The sequence below is a fragment of the Elephantulus edwardii genome, unplaced genomic scaffold, assembly GCF_000299155.1.
Source record: "Elephantulus edwardii isolate Elephantulus edwardi_28Jun2011 unplaced genomic scaffold, EleEdw1.0 scaffold00049, whole genome shotgun sequence".
NCBI classification, from domain to species: Eukaryota; Metazoa; Chordata; class Mammalia; order Macroscelidea; family Macroscelididae; genus Elephantulus; species Elephantulus edwardii.
Window position 1 is genome coordinate 10,754,721 of NW_006399799.1, and position 17,014 is coordinate 10,771,734.

Here is a 17,014-nt window from a genome sequence, read left to right on the forward strand (position 1 = left end):
TAAGGAAAGAGCAAGCAATAGGGTTTCTTTTATTTGAATTTAAGCATGATCAGATTTCTCCCCTCATTTTTATTTTAAAAGTGTCAGTCTTGCCCTCTTCTTGGCCTCAGTGATTTATGTCACCATTCACTGACTTACCTAAGCAGTGGGGGTATGAGGTATGGTGCTTTCAATACCATTAGAGAAAAGGAAGAGACAGGTGCATAAGTGCAAATACATCAAAGGTGATCATTGTTACATGCATAATTCCACACTACCAATAATAACAGGCTTTAATCCACGAATGAATGTACAGGCAGGCAGGCAGGATGAGTAGATACGGGCAGGAGAAAGGGACTACATACATAACCATACATAGCTGAAGGTTCTATGTGCATATTTGTATATGCTGAAATTATCCATGTGTATAGTAGTGCCAAGAGACAGCAAAGTATTACGTTTCTTAGTCAAAACCCAGCATTCTTAGGGAATGAATTGATAGGGCCTCAAGACCAGCCTCTTGAGACATCCAGGTCAACTGGCTTACCATGGTCCGTAAAAATCTACACTCTGCTTTAGTAAGTAGGGCTTTTTAAGGCTAGAGTCTTAAAGCTACCAAGTGGCTACTGCAAGTGGTACAGTGATTGGTCTCTCCCTGTCGGGGGGGGGGGGGGGGAAGGAGAATGAAGAAAATCAAAGACACCTAGAAACAGTCCTTCAGCCTCCACTACCCTGAGACCAGAAGAACTAGTTGGTGCCTGTCGACCACTGTTAACCGCTCTTAAAGGGATCACAGTAGAGGATTCTGGACAGAGTAGGAGAAAATATGAAAAAAACCTTCAAGATCATGAGTGACCACTCTTGCTGGTCTGATAAAGACTAGTGGAACCCACAGACAATGTAGGCACTGGCCCTATTTAAAGCTGTAACTGAACACAATCCTGTAGCTGTACTTTCAACCAAACAATAGACATGCTTATAAGGTTAACAGTACCAATAGAGAGGTTTAATTCTATAGAAGTCCAAAAGGACAGGAATAAGGCTTAGGTGGCAAGATGGATTAGGCTAAAAGGATGAATGAAAATGAGACTCATAAGGTGTAAGTGGGATGAGAACTGTTACAATGTGAGGACTGTAATTAAGGTCATAAAACATAATCTATATGAATGACTGTGAAATTCCATTCCAAGCACAATAAAAAGTGTAAAAGAAAGAAATGGTGCTTTTTACCACCTAGGAGATGTCCTATGCTTTTCATTTTTTCTTCTTCTCTCCTATTCAACTCCACTCCCAACCCCAGCTAGCTAGTAGTTGTTGTTGTTGTTGTTGTTATGTGCCGTTGAGTCGTTTGTGACTCATAGCGACCCTATATAGAACAACAGCTCTAAACCCTGCTCTGTCCTGTGCCAATCGCACTGCCTCTGACACACCCATCCCAATTACCCCAGTCACTGAATCAGTCCACCTCATAGAGGGTCTTCCCTCTTGCGCCGTCCCTCCACCCACCCAAGCATGATGTTCCTCTCCAAGGACCTGTCCCTCCTTGCAACATGCTCAAAGTATGTCAGACGAAGCCCCAGAATCCTTGTTGTATCATTTAAATATACTTCTTTGTATTCCTGCTGCTCCTGCTCTTGTTTAGACATTTGTTTCATTCACTTGGATCACGTGAGTCTCCTTATTCAATGCATCCTACCAGCAGCATGATAATGTGCCATCCCCTGCTTTAATCTTAAAATTTCCAATTGTTCTGGGAGAAAAGCGGCACTCCTTAATGCAGTTTACAGAACCTTGAATAATCTCACTTTACCTCTTTTCAAAGATTAGATTATGTCCTTTCCATTATTCCCCAGGAAGTATGCAAAGATTAGGTTTTGTCCCTTCCATTTTTCCCTAGTAAACTGCTATGCTCTAGCACTTGTTACATAGTGTTTCAATATAACTGGTCAAGGAGCCCTGCTGACCAAGAAGTCCAAACCCTCCTGCCTGCTGCTCTCCAAGGTGATTTGTGTCCATAAAGATTACAGGAATGGGATACTACATAATGGAATACTATGCTACATTGAAAAACAAGGAACTCATGAAATATTATATAAAATCGGTGACCCTAGAGGACATTATGCTGAGTGAAATATCTCAGTCACCAAAGGACAAATACTGCATAGTGCCACTTGTAAAGTGGGACTGACATCAATGTTGGGGGGAGACTGAGAAAGAGGGGATAAATAATGTATCCTGCATTGAAACACATGAGGGAACAAACTGTTTAGGAGGAATATATGATTAGGTGGTACTGTCATGACAGGAGTCCAGAGTGAAAGCTGCGTAGTGGAGTTGATGGGGGGAGGGGATTTGAATAACAATGAAATGAAATTTTTTTTTTTTTTACTTTCTACAGAGAAAAGTTAACTGGGGAGGTGGGGAGGAGTGGGCAGGGATGAAAGTGTGCAACTATGAATGAATGGAAATCCAAAGTCTGTAAACTTTCATTAAAATAATTTTATTTTAATTAACACTAACACACCGTAGGACAGTTCTGCTGTATCATGTTGAATCTTATGAGTTGAAATTAATTTGACAGCATATCATAACTTTGTGACTATATATGCCATATTTTTTTCAACATCCAATATGACCTTTTTTTTTCTGTTCATTTAAAAACCACGTCTAATGTCAAACGTGTTAGACAATCCAGTATGATTTTAATAACAGGGCAGGATCTGGGGTTAGTTCTTGCAGTCGCAACTGGCTCTTTATCCTCGGGCAGGCTCGAACTTGGAGTTGACACACGGTTGTGTTATCTTTGCAAAATGAAGCACTCATTTACATTAGTTTCCTGTACATGTTGAGGGCATTATAAAAGTATACACATTGCTATCCACATGCTATTTGTAAAGAATATTAGAATATGAGAACTGTTCTAATGTGCTACCATTGTAGCATTCCCCGTAGTGGATTAGATAATTTATAGGCATATAGTAGATCTCAGTGTATATTGTTGTTGTTAGAGACTGTCAAGTCGAGTATGACTCATAGTGACCCTGGAAACAACGGATCTGAAACTTGTGCTACTCTTTCAATCTCTGACACACTCAAGCTCGTTGCTGCAATCACTGTGTCAGTCCATCTGATTGAGGGTCTTCTGTCCTTTACCATCCCTCTGTCTTTACAAGAATGATGTCCTTCTCCAAGGAGTTGCCTTTCCTAGGACCATACTCAAAGTATGTGAGACAAAGCTTTATCTTTGCCTCCAAGGAGGACTCTAGCTACACCTTCTCCAAGATCTATCTGTATATATTAGTGATACAAAAGAATGATTGAGTAAAAGAAAGAATGAGACTTAACCTTTCTATATCTTACTATTTTTTTCCTATACAAAAGGATAATAATGTCAGTTACTTGTTTCTCAAAATGCTGAAACTGTTTCAGAGATTTGGGTGGAATTATAGGAAGGAATGACATCATGCCTGGAAGGGTAGAAGGTTGGCAAAAAAGAGGAAGACCTTCTACAAGATGGATTTACATGGTGACTGTATATCAAGTATATCAGAGATGGTAAGGATGGCACGAGACAGGGTGAGATTGCAGCTTTGTTGTCCTTAGGGTCATTATGAGTCCACTCGATGGCACAACAATAGGAAGAAAAGAGAAGGAAATATTGAGAAAACAAAGTTGTGATTATTCATGTCCCTTCTACTCTTTTTTACATGCTTGCTTGTAAGTTCAGAAAGATTGGTTTTATGTGTGTTATAATCTTTTAAAATACAGTATGTTACTTGACATGTAACAGGCATATTATACTTTTCCCTTAATTTATTTGATGTCATATTTCCTGTGTTATGTATTTATACACATTTTCTTTTTGTTAAACTCACGGACTCTAAAGAAAAATCACAGAGCTCTAAAATACTCTGGCATAAAGCACTAGCTAATAAAAGGTTATTGCCTTATTCATTAGCAATAATTTGTTAATTTGTCTCTTCAGATCACTGTTTGCAAGAATGATGAATGTGTGTTAGAAGATAATTCCCAGCGGACCAAATGGAAAGTGATCAGCCCCACAGGGAACGAGGCAATGGTGCCTTCAGTCTGCTTCCTCATCCCTCCACCCAATAAGGATGCCGTTGAAATGGCCAGCAGGTAACTTTGCTCCACTACCACTCATTCCTGCCTTCTGCTCTTTGATCTGAGCAAACTGGTAGGGAAATGTATGATGTCCTTGAGCCTAACCCAAGCCATGCTGTTTTTAATTTCTCCATATGCTTGTGAAAGTTGGAGAGTGAACAAGGAATGAATGCCTAAACCAAAGAAGTAGTGCCTGTGAACTGTGGTGCTGGCAAAGTGTATTGCATACACTGTGGATTGCCAAAAGAACAAACAGATCTATCTGAAAAGCCAGACTGGTCCTTAGAAACAAAGGTTATGAGACTGTCTCACTTACTTTTATCAAGCTTCAAGTGGGGGCAGTCGGCGAAAAAGCATAGCATGCTTGGAAAGGGGAAGAGTCAGCATAAGAGAAGAAGACCCCTAACAAGATGGATTGAACCCTAGCATTTTTCTTCATCTTCACTTTGGAAATCCCTTCCACCTCTCTTCAGTGTTCTGTTCAGGATCTTCTGATTCCTTGACTCCAAGTTATCTTGACTTCCTCTCTGTTTTGGTCAAGAGCATTCTCCTTTAATAGCTTTTTGACAACAGCTGCTTGGGAAGTGATTTGGGTTTTTTGTGACTTTTCATTTTCCTCAATCTGAAAATATCTTTCCTCTCATTTGATTGGTCAGCTACAGAATTCTAATTTGAGGATTATTTTCACTCTGAACATTGAATTGGATTGAAGACAGTGCTTTATTGTTTTTTAGCTTTAACAATTTGTTGTTGAGGCCCAGTTATTACATTTTTATACTTTTTTAAAAGTTTACATAATAGTAAAATATTTTGGGGGGAGTCTTTCTGTTGATTTTGATAAATGCACAGTATCCTGTATCTACCATCACAGCCATGATACAAAGCAACATTGTACCCTTTGAACAAACTCTTTCTCTCTCTAGAAATTTTTTTTTCTATAATTATATTTTATTAATTTTCATAAACACTTACAGAGATTTTGGGCTTCCACTCATTCATTGTGCACTATTCTCTCTACCCTCCTCCCAGTTTGTTCTTGTCCAAATGCCACAGTGCTTGTCAAAGCCAGTTCTGATTAATCTTCTTTGTCAGTGTGTCCTTTGCCATTCCCTATCACTCCTCCCTGTCTCTCTAGAAATTTTTAAACTCTTCTCTTTCTCTAATATTTGGCAAGAGTGTTTTCTCTACCTTAATCCAGGTCTTTTTTGCAGTCATTATGCTTTAACTCAAAATTTCTATCTTTCGGATCTGAGAAACTGTTCTTGGATTATTCATTATTAATTTTATTCTGGACAAATATCTGATTGGTAATTAGTTTTATTTTTCCATTTCTCTCTTTCAAGAAGTCCCACTTGTCAAAGCTGGGACCTCTTGAACCAGTTCTGGGACCTCATGAACCAATTCTCTGATTGGTTTTGTTGGGGTTTTTGGTCTGTTTTCACTTTAGGCTTTTTCTTATAAAGTTTTATTTTGTTAAATTGCTTTTGTCCTTTTTGTCCTTTTTTGTGAATGATTTGAAGTTCCTTCTGTTCTTTAGAGTCGCTGCTTTCTCAACTTTCCTCTTCAGGTCCTTTTTCTCAGTCCACTTTAATTCAGTCTTTTAATAGCAGAAACATCCCTTGGATGTTAATCTTGATTATCTACCTACATTTAATAGTGTAGCCCTGAAAATTGGGTTGGAAACTGTGGCTTGCCAACTGGAAGCTTCAAAGTAGCTGATCAAAGATTTGGTCATTTTGTAGGGCCACTTCTAGACATTAGCATCTGTAGGTTTTTACTTTTGAACTATTTTTATCTCCAGAGAAGAAAAAAACCTTCATATTTCCAATTCTACCCCAGGCCCACAGTTGCCTTTAGTAGCATCTGCTGTTGCTGTTGTTGTATACAATCTAGTTGGAACCCCTATAATTGATCCCCCAGTGGGTTTTCAGCGGCAGTACAGCTCATAGGAGATTGCCCGTCTTTCTGTCCCTTTGCATTAACAGCACGATGCCTTCCGCTAAGCCCCCAGTGCTCCTAGTGCCTCCAACTTCTGGGCTTCTTTAGTGATTTCTTAATTAAAAAACAAGCTGTTTCTTACTGCCTTCTTCTTATCTGAGCACTTACGTATGGTGCAGTTCTGGTGCCATAGTCTTTTGCCAGAGGAAAATGGATAGTCGCCTCCTATGTGATTTATAGCCTTAAAAACCTACTGGATAGTCTGCTGTGAATTGGTTCCAACTTGATGGCAGTGAGTTTTGAGTAGTTTTGATTGTTACTTTTTACAACTAATGCATAGTACTTTCTTTTATTGCATAATTTATTTAACTACACTTCTGTTTCTGTTTCTCATCTATAAGTAATAGGGAGCTCTGGTGATTTTAACAGTAAAGAGTTGCACTGACAACCCAAAGTACATGGTTCAAATCCACCAGCTGCTCTGCAGGAGGAAGTTACGCAGTCAAGTCCCATACAGTTACTGCCTAACAGAATCCACCACAAGGTCAGCTGTGAGTCGGTTCTGAATCAGTGGCACTTAGTAATTGCTCATAGAGTTGTTATGTAGATTATTTTATTTTGGGGGGAATTTATAAATTTTTTTTTAATCCTTATTTTTTTTGTGCATGTACAGTCAAATCAGATCTGACTGGTACAGGAAGGGATTGTTCCTCCTTCTCCAGCACAGCATCTGGTGGATTTGAACCGCACACCTCTGGGATTGCAGTGCAGCTTCTTGCCACTAGGCCACCAGAGCTTCCCTCCCACCCCCTTTTCTTTTTAATATGTAAAATTATTACAGATACTATGTCATGTACAAAAATCAAGTAAATAGTAAAACACCTACTAACTCATCATACAGCTTCAATAGTGATCAGTTCATAGCCAGTCTTTCAAACTAATTGCATGTGTGTCTGCCTCTCCCGCCTTATTTTTAAGCAAAGCTTAGTCATTCTTGTTATTCTTTTATCTGTATTTCAGTTCAGTATGTATCTCAATAGTCACAGTTTCATTATTGCACCTAACATATTGAAATTTAATTTCGTATCATCCTATCTAAGCATTGGAAGCAGGAGTAGCATCTTCTTAAGCAACGTGCCTCTAGAAACTATGAACTTTGATGAATGTCGATAGTTGTAGAGGGGCTTCAGGCCTTTTATTCATAGGGTCGCTATGAGTTGTGCTCGACTCAGAGGCAATCAACAACAACAACAACAACAACTATCTAAGCAAGATTTATGATTATATCCCAAAATAAAATAGCTTCTTTGTTCCAATCAGAATCACAAGTACTGATAGTTCTCTTCAATCTGTTTAACCTGTATCCAAAATGGATTTTCTAAATTAATTCTTTATAAAGATCAAATACACATATAACTTTTGAATCATTCCCCATATTGCATATTTTCCTCTCAACTTGAAAAAATTTGGGGCCTTTTAGTACATGTCTGTTTATATACCTGTGTGCTTATAAGTCTTCTAGAAGTTAAGACTGCATTTGGCATGAATTACTTCAGAAAAACTCATCACACTGCAGGTACTTTTTTGTATGTCAGATGAGCATAAGTTGCCATTAACATTTTTCTTTAACATTAGCTAAATAACGTTGACAAAATAACAGTTATTATTTTGGTAACATTTCAGGGACACTAATGAGATGCTTCGTGTTATGCAATCATCACCCCTAATGGTTTCTGTTAACAGAAAATCATGTCATCCTTAAAGCAGAAACTATTTCTCCCATCCGCTCCGCCCTTAGTAAATAATTTACTATTAATTGATAGCACTTTGGCAATTTTGTAATATGTAGAACATGTTTTAGGTAGGGACACCATCAATTTCCAACAATTCTTAATAGCAATAATTTATCCCTACTATTATTTTTGTTTTTCCTGGTATTTCTCCCTCACTAGTATCTCCTAATAAGATTGCTAAATATGTGCTAGGAAATACAATAGTCTGACACATCCAGATAGTTTGAGAATTTCATTTCATTGGGTCCTAAAGGCTTCTGTTATCTAGAGGAACCAGTTCCTGCAAAAACACCTCATACTTGGTAAAGCAGAGGGTCAGGGGGAAAGTGCAAGGCCTTCAAGGAGCTGCATTGCTACAGTAACTGCAGTGGTGGCAACGAGAATCGCATCAGGTGTTGGGATGGCACAGGACCAGGCAGTATTTTGTTCTGTTGTGTGTAGGGTCTCTGTGAGTTAGAACCAACTAGGTAACACCCAACAACAAAGATTTCTGTGTTGTGATTGTTGCTGTTGTTGGGAGCCATCGAGTCAGACGGACTCATAGCTGACCCTTCAGTGGGTTTTCTGAGGCAGTAAATCACTTGGTAGGAGATTGCCCATCCTTCTCCCATGGAACAACTAATAAGTTTGAACTGCACATCTCTGGAATTGCAATGTTGTTTCTTACCACAAGGCACCAGAACTCCTATTGTCCTGCTTCACTCAACATAAGGTTAAGGTAGTTACATTTGTTCTTTTAAAAAAAAACAAATCTATTGTTGTCATCATGTCAGTTCTGACTCATAGGAACATTATAAGTGGAACTGCTCCATACACCTTCCAGGTTTGCAAATCTTTATGGAAGAAAACTGCCACATCTTTCTCCCAAATAGCAGTTGATGGATTCCCATCCCTGGCCTTTTGGTTAATGGCCAGCCACGTAAACAATGCACCACTTGGCCTCTTCTTGGTCCTAAAAGAGCTCAAGTCTTGCAAAAGCTAATGCTAGATTATGTGTTATTTCCAGGGTAGAACAATCATACCAGAAAGTGATGGCCCTTTGGCACCAGCTGCATGTTAATACCAAAAGTCTTATATCCTGGAACTATCTGCGGAAGGACCTTGATCTTGTACAGAGCTGGAATCTGGAAAAGGTGAGTGTGAAAACTGCTCACAGATTTGCATCCTGATGGCAAAGTTTTTTCAAAAGGATCTGTTTCAGGTTTTTTGTTATGTGGTTTGTTTGGGGCTTTTTAAAGCCCCTTTCTCCACCCCCACTCACTGTGAAGGATTGATACAGTCAGGGACTGGGACAGTGGGCTCAAGTGTGGCGCATAGATCAGTTCTGTTGTTTCTAGGGTCGTTAAGAACACACCACTCAAGAGACACCTAACAGCAACAAAGTTAGGACTCCTGCCTATTCATGAAAATGAACTAAAGTGGAGTCAAGAATAATCTATCAAGGTTAGGGGCCTGAGAGTCTCAGGAAATACAAACAGCAGCCTGAATGTGTAAGGAAATTTCTGTTGACAATAAGCAGTATCTTTTGTATTCTTGGGGGAACGAGAGGTCACAGTTTCTTCTCACTTTGTGTAACAGACAGCTCCTTGGCATGTAGGAAGAAGTAAGTATTCTTAAGTATTCTGTAAAAAAAAAAAAATTGGAATTCTTTCCAGGGGGACCACAAGGGGCACTTCTCAAGTTCTGGTCATGTGATGGTAATCTGAATACTGATCTCATTCATGAGTTAAATGTCAGAAAAATCAATACATTGACAATGATAATTTGTATACTTTTTTGGATATGTCTTAAACTTCAATAAAGTACTCGGATAAAGAAACCAATTGGAAGCTTTTCCTGACCTTTTCTCTCTAGCTGCGGTCTTTAGCACCTGAGGAATGCCACCAGATTATGAAGAATCTCCAGGCTCACTATGAAGACTTCCTTCAGGATAGTCGGGACTCTGTGCTCTTTTCAGTATCTGATCGCTTGCGCTTGGAAGAAGAAGTGGATTCTTGTAAAGCACACTTCCAGCAACTGATGAAGTCCTTAGAAAATGGTATGTGCATAAGGGGGCAGAGGTGGGCTAGGGAGGGTGCTGCTAGGCCAAGCCAACTCCACTGCCTTCAAGTTGATTTTGATTCATAGTGACCCTATAGCATGGATGGAACTGCCCTTGGGGTGCCCAAGATGAGATCTTTATGGAAACACCTACACATTTTTCTCCTGCTGAGTAGCTTTCTATTAGTGACGGAACACTTTAACCACTGTGCCACCAAAAATCCTTATGGATCCTGCTAGACTCTGGTGGCCTAGTGGTAAGAATTTGCACCGCAGTCCCAAAGGCAAATTGTTCGATTCCACCACCTGCCCCAAGAGCAAAAAATGGGCAATCTGCTAATGTGCAATTAATTGCCTCTGAAAACCTGCTGGAGGGTCAGCTGTGGGTAGGTTCTGACTCGATGGCACACAGCAACAATAAGACTGTCTGTATAAACTAAAAAGTGACATCATTGCTATTTTACCATTTTAGCTACTAAGACTTTGAGGATGGAAAAAACTTGTAGAAAAATATTCTCAAAATTGAATTTTGATTGAAGAGACCTGTTGTTATGTTGATCACCACTGCTTAATTAACCTGTCTGTCACATTGTCTTATTATTTTGATCCTCAGCTGTCAAAATGTAATGTGTGGAGTTAGGATCAGGGAGAAGGTTCTCCAAATAAGTCCTTGTTTTATTAGTGAAGTTACTGTCTAATACATGTCAGCATTGATTGGTCCTCAGATGTATCCATCTCTGATATAGACACTAATATTCCTCTGTCTTACATATTAACAGAGGACAAAGAGGAGACAATGTCCAGGATGTACATTTCAGAGCTAAAGAACATTCGACTGCGCCTGGAAGAGTGCGAACAGAGGCTGGTCAAACGTATTCAATCCCCGAGCAGCTCCAGAACCAGTGAAGACGCTCGGCAGGACAGTGCATTAAAGATAGCAGAGCAAGAGGTAAGCTTTAAGAGCAAGAAGGTTTCTAGGAAATTTACAGAGTAAATGCTTTCACAATGAATAGACTGGCAGTAGGATCCTAAGAATGAAGGAGGACACTCATGTCAGCCACAGAAGGGGCTATGACCTGTGGAGAAACAAGATTTCAGTCCCCATTGTATGCCCTTCTTACAGAGTTGTGAAGGCAGACAGGCTGATAAGTTCATGTGAGTTACTTCATTTAGACTACCTAATTTAAGACTTTCAGTAGAGATTCTACTCCCTCTTCTGTCTCTTAAGTGCATATGGTTACCATTAGTCCTGTGAGTCATTAGAAAAGAAAGGGTCTGCACACCCATGTTTATTGCGGCTTTGTTCACAATAGCAAGGAGTTGGAAACAACCTAAGTGCCCATCAACAAACGGATGGATAGAGAAGCTGTAGTATATTCACACAATGGAATACTATGCTACATTGAAAAACAAGGAACTCGTGCAATATTATTCAAAATGGGTGACCCTAGAGGACATTATGCTGAGTGAAATATCTCAGTCACAAAAGGACAAATACTGCATGGTGTCATTGTTGTAAAATAGGAATGACATTGGGGCTGGGGGGAGACTGAGAAAAATGGGTTCAATAATATATACTGCATTGAAAGAGATAAGGGAGAAAACTGTTTAAAGGGGATATGTGACTAGGTATTTTTGTCATGACAGGAGTCTAGAGTGAAGGCTGCATGGTGCAGTGAACCTTGGGGAGGGTTTGTAAAACAATGAAAGAATTTTTCTTTTACTTTTCCAAGAGGGTAGTGTACAAAGGGGGAAGGGTTAGGAGGGGAGAAAAGTGCAACAGTGAATGAATGAAAATCCAAAGTCTCTGTAACTTTTTACTGAAAGTAATAATAAATTTTTTAAAAAATCTTAAAATAGAAAGGAAAGGGTCAGGTTCTAACATGGATTCCAGGGTGTACTATTTATGTGACTTTCAGCGAGTTAACCCTGAGCATTAGATTCTTATCTTATACAGAGATAACTTTACATGATTTGCAAAGTTGTTTTGAAAGTTAAATGGTACAATACATATAGAACTTCCTATAAAAATCAAAGCTATAAATCCAGCACAGTATTAGGATAAAAGCAGCATATATTAATTGCTTTAAGTGCTCTGAATCATGCAAAGAAAAGTAAATCAAGGGTCATCATTTTGGTTTATGATGTTGTCGTTAGATGCTATTAAGTCAGCTGTGACTCATTGCAACATTTACCCTATCCTGCTCCTGTTTAATTTGCAGTGTAGTTAATGAAACCCATTGCCATTGAAAAAGAATTAAAGGTTAAAGTCACAGTAGAGGCTTCAATATAAAAGATGTCACAAAATGGCTTATTTTTCTGTTAACCAAAATTTCCAGTTAAACACAGTGACTTTATCAGTGGTTGGAGATGGTGAAGTTGACTCAGGATAGAACGAGGTTCAGAGCCATTATTTATAATCGCTATGAGACATAGTTAACTTGACATTGGAATAATAATGTAGGAGTTTAGATTTTATTACTATAATTCTTATATTTGGGATGGTATAAGAGAGCTCTTAATAATGATTATTGGATTTGACCTAGGAGCTTAAAGAACGGGAGGGAATGGATAAAGAGGAGTAGTGATTTTTCTTACTTTTCTCAGTTATTCCTACCCCCAAACAGAGTTAATTGAGAGCAGTATAATTCTCTTAGTTGAGAAGGATCTAATAAGCCTGAAAAGGCATGTCATATAAGCCTGTCATTCTCATAGATAAGCACTTTCCTTTTCTATTGAATCATCCAAAATCTAAGTGTTCCTACAAAATAGAATACTCTTAAGAAATAAAACTTTCTTAAAGTATCTCCTTTTATTCCCTAACCTATCTTTGAGATGATTTCAGATTTATGGGGAAGTTGTAAGAATAATTTGAAAATTTCCTTTTAACTTACATGTAAATTCCCAAAATGTAAATATTTTCTTTCATTCATTCATTGTTGTACATTTTCTTTCTTCCTCCAACCTTCTCCCTCCCTTAGTCCACTTTGCAATGTTCCAGATTGTTGTTGTAAACATTTTTTACGTTTTCTTTTGTGTACATAATAATTTGTAACTTTTTTATATTGAATGCAAATTCCAAATATGATGCTCCCTTATCTCTTAATCCCATATGCCTTCCCCAGAAAACAAAGATATTCTTTTATATAACATAGAGAATGACTAAAATCCGGAAATTAAAATTGATACAATCCTCTTTTAAAAAAAATTTATTTCATATTGGTTTGCAATACAATATACATTGTATTTCACACTATCCTTTATTCATATTGATGTGATACTTTTTTATTAATGATTTTTTATGCAACATACATATTTTTTACAGCATATTCTTTCCATTTAATTTTTCCCCCATTCATTCATTGTTGCACATTTTCCTGCCTGCCCACTCTTCCCCCAGTTCATTTTTCTTTTTGAAAAGAATAAAAAAAATTCTCTCATTGTTATACAATCCTTCCCAAGTCCATAGATGTGATACATTTATTCAAGGTCAGACTTTATTAAAATTTCATTAGTTGACCTATTAATACATTATAGCAAATGAAGGAATATTTTTAGTCCAGGGTGCAGTCTTCAAATCATACATTACTTTTAGTTGTTTCTGTTTAATTGGCAATTATTTCTCAGTTTTTCATTGTCTTTTATGCCTTTAATGTTTTTGAGGAGTATCGGCCATTATTTTGTAGAATAACCTACTGTTTGGGGTTAGCTGAGATTTCATCATGATGAGAATTAAGTAAAACATTTTTTTTACAGGAATACCACAGAAATAACATTGTTTCCTTGGAACATTGTATAAGGAGACATTATTACCCTTTCTCCCATTGTTTTTGTTGCTTAAGGTCATATCTGCCATATTTCTCCATTATAAAGTTACCATTTTCCTCTTTGTGATTACAAAGTATCTTAAGAAGAGATATTTGAAGACTATGTAACTATCTTGTTTCTAATTAACCTTCAAGCAGAATTATTAATTTTTTTCTTTGTGATTTATGCTTTTTATTTTCTGTGTCACTTAAAATTTTGTTTTTAATTTTATTTCATTATTTATTGTACGTATACCGTCAAATAGATCTCCCTGGTACAGGAGGAGATTGTCCCTCCTCCAGCAGAGCATCTAGTGGATTCAAACTGGTTACCCCTGGCATTGCAGTGCAACTTCTTGCCACGAGGCCACCAGATCTGCTTTAATTGTGATTTACATGAAAGTTTACAGAAAGGTTGAGTTTTCCTTAATTCATTGATGCACATTTTCCCCTCCTTCTCCCCCAGCTCATTTTGTAATGCACCTCTTGTTCCAGATTGCTAATTGTCATACATATAATGCCTAATCTTAGGTTTTTTTAAGACAGTCTTTTTCTTCATCTGTTCTTGACTCAATCAAGTGTTAGGATAGTAGTTAGTGAAAGGCTAGTTTTTAAACTCCCTTTATAATTTCCCTATTACCAAAAGGAAAAGTTTTCTCTTTTTTTTTTGCTTTGCTTAACTTATATTAATATGAACTCATGGATTCTTATTTTTTATGTTTTATGTAATCTGTTACTATCATTATTTTTTTGATGATCAAAAATTACCAAATGTAGCATGTTGCGAAACCTCCTTCAAGTTATTTCAGGGTTTTTTAATTTTGTTTTACATGTCTCCATTATTCTCTGAGCATTTTCTTACTTTTAGACAAAACATGATGTTCTGAGTTCATTTTTCCTGGCCACAATCCTGAAACTGTCCAAAGAGTTCTATTTCCTTTGGGTGGAGAGTATTATTTAAAAATCAAATATATTAATTGATACTGGGGTATCATCTCAGCCTCCATCATCAGACAGAGTTGGAAACACATGTATACCTATATATATATCTTTGTCTCAACTGTGTTTCATACATTTTATATAATAATGGTTTTGAGGAATCATTACATCTGTATTATATTTCTATCTACATCTTGCTCTCTCTCTTACACACACACACACACACACACACACATCCTCAGCTATTTATTTCCAGTTTCAGACTGTCACTACAGGACTCACTGTGTCCTTTCCTCTTTCCATATTTGTAACTCTCTTCTTCAGTACTGAAAGGCTGGATTACATTTTTCTACTTGTTGCTCAATTCTATCATACACAGAAAGTTCAGAATTGCTAAGTAAGACTTCACTTAAAACCAAAAAACAACTAAAAGACCAACTATCTGTAATTTAACATTATATCTATATATCTTTGTCTTAGGCTGAAGATCTAGCTGTCTCACCTGATAGTTTGGTGTTTTTGTTTTTTCTTTTCCTTCCTCCTACATTGTAATTATGTTATTATATATCTGAAAATATTGAAGTTTTGGTGGCCTAATCAGTAGCGTTGTGCTGAAAATCCAAGGTACGTGATTTGACTCTACCAGCTGCTGCACAGATGAAAGACAAACCATTTTCTTTTAAACCATTTTAAAATGGTGGGAAGTATCCTTTCATGCAGTTTACAGCCTCTGAAAACCCACTGCTTGAATGGCTATGAATCAAGTTGTTTTTGGTCTGAAATGCAGTTAAGCTAATTTCTTTCTGTATGTGTCCCATTTTAGAGTTTTCTGTCTTTCCTCCTTTCCTTTCACGCCTCTCCTTTCCTTTTCATTATTTGTAAGAATGTAAAACATGAACCTGGTTCCAAAAGTCAAAACTACACAGAAAGATATAGTCAAAAATGTCCCTTTCTATTTCATTCCTGGTGTCTCCTTTTTGCATAATTAAACATGCATTTATATTTTTCTTATTTTACACATGAGCGGTAACATGCTGTATACTCTTGACTTTGCTTATCTGTTTGGTATACCCTGTAATCCACTCTGTATCAGTTCTGGAGAGTGTTCTCATTCTCTTCTCTAGCTGTATAGTTCTCCATCATGTGGCTATTTGAGTTTATAAAACCACTCTCTAACATATGAACATTTAAAGTGGTTTCCATTTTTTGTTATTCTAAACAAAAACTTTTTCAAAATCTTAACTTCTGCCTTTAATTCTGTCTCTGTCTTTGTCGTATGTCTTCCTGACAGCGCACCCAGCAAGATTTGCAACAACTGAGGTCAGACTTGGATGATGTTTCCAAGAAATGCAACAGCTTTCTGCATCAGTCTCCATCGGGTTCTAGTGTCCCAACTCTGCGATCAGAACTCAATTTACTCGTGGAGAAGATGGACCATGTCTATGGTCTCTCCACTGTGTATCTGAATAAGTGAGTGAATTAATGACCTAATAATCTAAGAGTGATTATTTTCTATCAGGACCACAGGGGAAGGGAATAAAGTTTGCATGAACAATGAGATGGTAGATTTTGAAGAACATGTACTCATGATGATAGATGCTGATTATAGCTCCAAGTAGTGTGCTTTGGCTTCACTGGTCTATAATGAGCAAGTATCATTGAAAGAAAAGGGAAGAAAATTTGCATTATTAGGACTGTTTCATACTTTATTTCTGTTTGAGCACTTCTGAAAACAGCAATTAAAATATTAACAGAAAGTGAAAATATAAAAAGAAACATCTTCAACTGAACTATAATTCCTAGGTTTTGAAGGACTTGACTTATCCTGCCTCTTCTTATTCATGACTTTGAGAAGTAACACAGCTTGTGTGTCATCCTTACACAAAGGCCTTTCTAATCTTCTCTGTATTGTTCCAATTGTAGTGTATGTGCTTCCACAGTGAGCACAAAATGTAGCACATCTTGGACTCCTCCTAGTCTCTCAGTGAAATCTACCACGTACACATGTATCTTAGTGCCACTTAGGGCTTTATTTTGAACCAACTTTAATTGCGGCACTTTCTTGTAATAATAGTTGAAGTTAGTTTTAACAGTTATGTTTTGTGAGACTTGTGTGGTGCTCCAGATACTTAGCCCAACCTTTAAGATGTGTGTTAATGAAGGTGGTTTTGTTCACAGGTTAAAGACAATCGATGTTATAATACGGAGCATACAGGATGCTGAGCTCTTGGTCAAAGGTTATGAAATCAAATTGAGTCAAGAAGAAGGAGTGCCAGGAGATCTCTCAGCCCTGGAGTCCCATCGGTCTACATTATGGGTTGGTTGCTTTAAGGGTGATTTAAGGCTATTCATTGTTCTAAGTTAGCAAAGAAATCCAACTCTGGAAGTCATAAA

The 17,014-nt window shown here is 37.5% G+C and overlaps 1 protein-coding gene across 1 annotated transcript in view; it reads left to right on the top strand.

Moving 5' to 3' along the window:
* Window positions 1-17,014, top strand: part of LOC102871467 (microtubule-actin cross-linking factor 1-like) — a gene marked incomplete at its 3' end in the record, with an annotated part of 301,457 nt that overhangs the window by 107,823 nt on the left and 176,620 nt on the right. The window contains 6 exon segments of the mRNA XM_006886487.1: window positions 3,965-4,119; window positions 8,842-8,968; window positions 9,690-9,873; window positions 10,655-10,824; window positions 15,912-16,090; window positions 16,799-16,937. Coding sequence (XP_006886549.1) covers window positions 3,965-4,119; window positions 8,842-8,968; window positions 9,690-9,873; window positions 10,655-10,824; window positions 15,912-16,090; window positions 16,799-16,937 — 954 coding nt within the window.